The sequence below is a fragment of the Capsella rubella genome, unplaced genomic scaffold, assembly GCF_000375325.1.
Source record: "Capsella rubella cultivar Monte Gargano unplaced genomic scaffold, Caprub1_0 scaffold_8, whole genome shotgun sequence".
Lineage (NCBI taxonomy): Eukaryota > Viridiplantae > Streptophyta > Magnoliopsida > Brassicales > Brassicaceae > Capsella > Capsella rubella.
Window position 1 is genome coordinate 5,359,586 of NW_006238916.1, and position 6,913 is coordinate 5,366,498.

General features: G+C 28.5%; 1 protein-coding gene across 1 annotated transcript; it reads left to right on the forward strand.

Annotated features, from left to right (window-relative positions):
• The first annotated feature begins 4,188 nt into the window (after positions 1 to 4,188).
• On the forward strand, positions 4,189 to 5,159 carry LOC17874979 (BTB/POZ domain-containing protein At5g48510). The gene is made up of 2 exons (XM_006280998.2): positions 4,189 to 4,500; positions 4,626 to 5,159. The coding sequence occupies exons 1-2, from the start codon at positions 4,363 to 4,365 to the stop codon at positions 5,157 to 5,159; spliced, it is 672 nt and encodes a 223-aa protein (XP_006281060.1). The 5' UTR covers positions 4,189 to 4,362.
• Positions 5,160 to 6,913: the final 1,754 nt, after the last annotated feature.

The following is a 6,913-nucleotide window of genomic DNA, read 5'->3' on the forward strand; positions in this document are numbered from 1 at the left end:
AAATTCAGTTATAACTTAAACAAAATTAATATTTTAATATAACTATTTCATCTGAAAATTTGAGGCACTACAAAATTAACATTTGGCAAATGGATGTCTTAAACCATCTTTAAGGGGATATGTGGGAGGATGGTGCTTAGTGGTAGTAAATTAATATAATAATGTAAGATGTTAAAATTAAGAACCAAAGTTATAGAGTTGATTATTGGTTGAATCTCTAGTTTTTTTTTTAAAATTAAATAATTTAATAATATAATACATATTTTTAAATAAATTTTAAATTAAAAACATACAAAATAATACTAAAATTGATTTGAAAAGAAAAAGAAACAGAAAATACAATTATAAATTATTAATAACCAAAAAAAAATAATGTAGATAAAAATGAAAAACATAAAAAGAAACAAACATATTAATTAAAGCACACAAACGTTTTATTTAATTAATACAAAAACATAAAAAGATACCACTCACCACATGACACGTGGCTTAAACACCCACTCAACAAACATCTTAAGCAAGACCCGAATACTCCTTCAAAATACACTATTTTATTATTTCATAGTGTTTTTAATGATATAGCATCCTCCCACATATGCCGATAAAGATGCCCTTAGGATTTCTCAAAATGATTTTGTAGAGACATTATCACACTTTCTTTCGTGTTTTCTTATTCTTTTTCATTTTCTTAAAATTGGAAGATATCCACTAAATGTTTATGATGGAGATGATCTGAGCTAGGGGCGGACCTACGTTATAGTTTATGGTGGTTATGATGGAGCTGCCACCACTAACCTACAAAATGTTATAAAAAATATATTGTACATAATGGTTATGTTTACACCCGTTAAATATGGTATGTGGTGAGTTTGAATCCTTAACATGTCAGTTTGCACCCATTTAATTTTTGGGCCATGTCCGCCCCTAAATTCTAAGCTTTTTTAGATAACTGTTCTCACATAATTATTCATTTTTTTTATCAAAATAATTTTGAGAACTCCTTAAGAGAACTTTCTTTTGAACATGCTCTAAGATATGGATAGTATAGATCACATCTCTAACGTTGAGTATATATCACATGATCTCTTGATTAAGAGTATTCTCCGCATTGAAATTTTCACACAAGAAGATGAAAATACTTTCAAATATGAAGTTCTCTTAGAAGTCATCCATGAGATAATTCTCTGCATAATCATCGATATGGTACGTTCTACTAAAAAACCAAAAAACAATTAAAAATCATAAATTTCAAGAAGTGCCAATATGTGAAATCATGTATTTTGATACCTTTACAAACACAAAAGCTAAGAATAGTAAGAAACATTGATCTTTCTATAGGTTTTAAAGATACAGAAAATGTAAACAAACATTATGTCCATGTATTATAGAAAATATTAAGACCTTTTAAAATTAAGTATCTATGTTGTACTTTATTTTGGTTATTATTTATATTGTATTTTGGTTATTATTTATATTGTATTATTTGCCACTCTATTCGTATCATGACCATAACGAATATTCAGTTTTTTTTTCTTCTTTCTATTTAATCAAAACAAATACCGAATTCAAAGAGATATTACCCAAAATTCTACCTCATAAACATATATGAATAAAAAGGTGAATATCATCATAACCAAAAAAAAAAAAATAGTATCCCATTATTTTCCAACAAATAGCTTTATAACAAACCCCGAATATATAAATTAAAACCACCTTAAATATTCTAGAGAATTTTTGAGAAATACCCCCTTTGGTGTAACCATTTTTAAAAATACCCTCTTTATCTATCCATTTTCAAAAATACCCCTTTTTAAATATAAAAATTATAAAGTTTTATATAGTTTATAAGGTACTTCTATATAATAAATACTACTGGGAGATTCGATACAAATATTTTAAAATGTTTTAAATAGTTTTAAATCGTTTTATAAGTTTTATAAGGTTTTTAAAAGGTTTTTAAAAGGGTTTATACGGTTTTTATAAGGTTTTTATAATTTATTTTTACGCTATTTATGAAAGGTGTATAAAGTTTTAGACACATATAAAGGTAATTTGTGTATATATTTATAAGCTTACACACATATTTGGATAAATTTCAACATTTTTAGTGGGTTTTTGATAAAGTTTGAAAATGGGGTATTTTTAAAAAGAGTTATATGAAAAGGGGTATTTTTGAAATTCCCCCAATATTATATTGATGTCTCATCTATATGGAATATGGTGATTGATGAAATCACTTTTGTTAACATGTAACAACGTTGTCGAAATCTTCCTCCATTTTGTTAGCTTTTCACTATTTACTGATGCTACTTTTTACCTTTGGAATTTATCGATTGGATGGATCTTGTGGAATATATCATATATACTTATTTTTACTATAACTTCATTCATATTCTTTGAAAGAAATAGTTTTCTTCTCCTAATTACATAACAAAATCATTATCTTTTTTATTGTTTCGTTTGCATTTTTCTATGGGTACACCTTTCATAAAAGTAGGTATATCATATTATTTTTTCTCAATCGAGTTTCAATAGTTGAAAAAAAAAAACAATTGAATATATATAAACCAAAAGCTTAATATTAAACGTAAAAGTATCACATATATGTTGGGCGTGACTCTACGTAAATTATGAAAGTTTGGTCTTTCTTTCCTTAGGTTCCAATTTACAACTATTAAAACTTCAGTTTCTAATACAATTATTTCGTCTTTTTATCATCTTTTGAATAAAACAAATGAAAAGAAAAAAAATAATACACGTTCAAATAAAGTAAGAAAAAGTTGGTATTTTAAGAAAAGAGAAGACAAAAGTGTGGTGGGAATTATGGCAATCAAATGTCATTAAAGGAAAGAGGCATGCTTTAAAATTAGGGAAAGAGTACTCTAAAGCACATTTTAAAGCAACTACTATAGATTTTGATCAAATTAGCTTCTACTTTATTTTTTTGATTTTTTCTACTTTGTCGTGGAATGGTTCGTTTTATTATATTTTTAGTTTCTACTATTACAACAATCATAGAGAAGTTTATAGGATGTATTTATGCCACTACAAATAGGTTGAACAATAATTTTTACAATTTTTTTTTTACTATTTTTGATGAAAAGTTGGTGTAATTAGATTCATTTATGCCAATACAAATTTGAAAAAAGTGAACAAATTTTAAAGCAAAGATTACTCTTTTGTTTTGTAATGGAATAAGGTAGAGTCAAAATATTCTTTTGTGTAATTTGTTTTGTTTTGTTTAACTATTTTCTCTTTAGTGTTTATTCTTGTTGGGGATACTATGTACTTATTATAGAACCTTAATTTAATATTCGTTTACTCGTTTTATAACTAAGTCCAAATTTATTCTCATAGTTAATTATGGTATTCTCATAAGGTGTGTTTTAATTAAGTGAATCTGATTGTATTGATGAGCCAGAGCCAGAGCCATGCATAGACATGTGGTTTAAGGAATCGAAGACAAAAGTAGTTGGTCATTACAAATGCATACGTGAACGTCATCACGAGTTATGGCCATGCAAAAAGTAATCATCTAGTTTTGTATTTTGTTTTGCTCCTTCGTGCTATGTTATCAGTCAACCCAAATATTAATTCATACTCCCTGTGTTTCTAAAAGGAATTGATGTTTTAAGATTTTCACACTTATTAAGAAAAAGTAAAATTTTTATTTATTAATTAATTTATAATTGTTTGTGGGTAGAAAAAGAAAATATAAACCATTAACAAATCTCATTTTATTAGTTTTGTGTCTATCTTTCGAATTTTTCTTTTTAAAATTTGTGTCTAAATATAGCGTGTGTTTGGATAATTGAAAACCAACATAAATTTTTGAAAACCCTGTAGATATATATATATATATATATATATATATATGTATATATATTATTTTTGCTAAAATTTTAGATATGTATGTATATGACATGTTTAAACATCTTAATACTAATGTACCAAACTTTTTTTTTAAGCAAATTATTATTATTATTATTATTTATTTATTTTTTAAAACAAATTATTACTATCGTGATATTATCTCTTTAATTGGCCTCCTCCTTTCTTGAAAATTGTATCCCGAAATTGAACTTGTGATAAAGAAGATAGTAATAAACAATTAAACAAATTATTACTATCTTCTTAATCACAAGTTCAATTTCGGGATACAATTTTCAAGAAAGGAGGAGGCCAATATGATAGAATTTGGACTTGGAAATCTCTTTGTATTTATGTCTTCTCTATTTCCAAAGTCTTGAAAAATGGAAATAGTAGGAGAAACAAAAAAAACAAATAAATCATTTTGACCGTTTTCATTGTGTTCTCTATATAATCTAACCATCATTTTACAACGACAAATATTCTATTGTCATGGCAACCCCAAATAACAAAGAGGATTTCTCGGGAGGACTTGCAAAGGTTTTGGCAGAGAAATGGCAAGTTGACGTACGGCTCAAGGCAATGAATAGTGACGATGGTTCAGCTATCTCTGCCCACAAACTTATTCTGGTCTCTCTTTATTGATGATCATCATCTTATTCAAGAATCAACTCTAGTTTTGCTTATCTTGTTGTGTGTTGTTACTTGTTAATGAAGTTTACTCTTCATGCATGTATGTTTTGGAATTTGAATAGGCATCAAGATCTGAGGTTTTCAAGAAGATGCTAGAATCAGACGAGCTTAAGACTTCAACTAAAGAGGTGGAAACAATCACTCTCTCAGAGATGAAACAAGAAGAGTTGGAAGCTTTTGTTGAGTTCATATACAGTCATGGCTATACGATTTCTGACAACGTGAAACAACATGCTCGGTCACTCTATATTGCGGCTGACAAATATGTCATTCTTCATCTACGTGACCTATGCAGAATGGAGCTTATGTCTTCTTTGAGTTTGTCGAATTCTCTTGACATCCTTGAGCTCGCTCAGTTCCCTTTTGACGAAGTCCTTAACGATGCAGCGTTTGGATATATCAAAAAGAATATAAGTACGATTGCTAGCTCTGATGAGTTCAAGTTGTTCGTTGCTAGTAACGCAAATCTTGCCGTGGAGATAATGAAGGCTTCTCTTACTCATACTAGTAATTCAATATGTTCTTCCTGTGGCTATGGTTGTAACTGTATCCGTCGTGGAACTCCGAGAAACCCCTTTGCCTTTTCTCATTATTAAGGGGTTTGGATTTCTACGTACTTTCAAAACTATTTAATATATCTCATTAAAATAATTGGTTTTGTCTGATATTATCTCTTTCACATCCCATGCATGCAAAAATACTGAGAAAACAGAGCGAATCAACTGTGTAAACGACTAAATGTAGGTAGTATAAATTTATGGGTACCGGTGTTCTTGGTCTTTGGACTACCTAGGAAACTTTTATTGGAGTGGAATGTGTTGTTAATTGCTTCTTAGACCAACATTATTGGGGGTATCTTAGAAGGTTAAGATACCCCGGTTTTTGCATAGAAAGTATCTTATATAAGATTTTTTTTGCAAAAACTGGGGTATCTTATCCCTCTAAGATACCCCCAATAATGTTGCCCTTAGTTCCTATAGATAGAATTGGTAATGACTTGCTTCTTGTGAAACGCTATATTACAAGGGGACTAGTACAAACAGCCTCTTATTATAACATCAATTTGTAAACTAACTACGTTCACAGTCTTGTACTATTTTTCTAAGACGAATGAAACTTCTTCTTATCCTCAAAAATTAATGGCATGCCACTTCGGTTAACTGAACTGAGCTGGCTTTTTCAGTTATCTGTTAACCAAAATATTTGTTGATGGTTACCAAAATTAACGGAGAATTCATTGGTTTTGGATCTTGGTTAAATTAACAGATAAATTGGAAATTTGGGATTAACCAAGGGTTTCATAGACATTGTCTATGACAGGCTTTTCATAAGACATGTTAAAGTTTGTTCTGGATGCATAAGATGGGTAAGTAATCTATTCAAGAGGATCGACAATAAGATAAGTCTCAGGGAAAAAAGTTGGATGAATGAAGAGTACATTAGGTTGTGTTTCTACTGCACATTTTACATTGATTTATGTGATTGATTAATTCATGAGCAAGATTATAAGACAAATGTTCAGTGGTGACGTTTTAATGGGTGTGTAAAATAATTAATTTGAATTTTTTTAACTCATTGAGTGTCTAAATCCTACAAAAGTGTGTTAAATAAGACACTTTTGACAAATAAGTGACGGATTTCAAAATCAATTAATTTACATTTTTTATTTTTAAGATCCAATTTAAAACACCTCAAAAATCACCATTATACATGTTCTAAGCATAAGCTCTATGAATCCACTATTTATGAAGCAATCATGAATACCATCCGATTGGAGCAAACTCCAGAATCTCAGCACAACTAATGGCAACAGAGAATTACTTTGTAAAGAGTACAAGAAAACACCAAGTTCATTTGAATTTCAACCTCAAAACTCAAGATCATGATCATGAATCGTATCAAATCCTATCATCATTCCCCTCTTCATCGTTATCTCTTCACTTCAACGGACGCTTTTGTGAATGTCGCTGCGATGACATTTCAATTTAGACTTAGGAGCTATGTTGCATGGAAACGGAAACGGAACGTTTCAAAAACGAGAAACGTGTTTTTTTATGAAATTAAGATATATAAACGTTTTGAAAACGCTAATAATAAATACATATATAAATATGTAATATTCACATCAAACATCCAAACTATATTAAGAAAAAATATTTAAAATCGTTAATCTTAAATATATATACTAAATAGTTTAACTAAAAGATAAATATTAAAACACTGAAATCCATAAATTTAGATATATATATATATATATATCATATATTATTGTGAATATGTGTATTTAATTAAATTAATAAGATTTTAAAAGTATAAAAGTAATCACTCTATATATCATAAATCAAAATAT

Excerpts from the sequence above, each read along its gene's own strand:
- LOC17874979 (XM_006280998.2), top strand. The coding sequence starts at position 4,363 with ATGGCAACCCCAAATAACAAAGAGGATTTCTCGGGAGGACTTGCAAAG. Across the intron at positions 4,501-4,625 it reads CTGCCCACAAACTTATTCTG|GCATCAAGATCTGAGGTTTT; the intron begins GTCTCTCTTTAT and ends GAATTTGAATAG.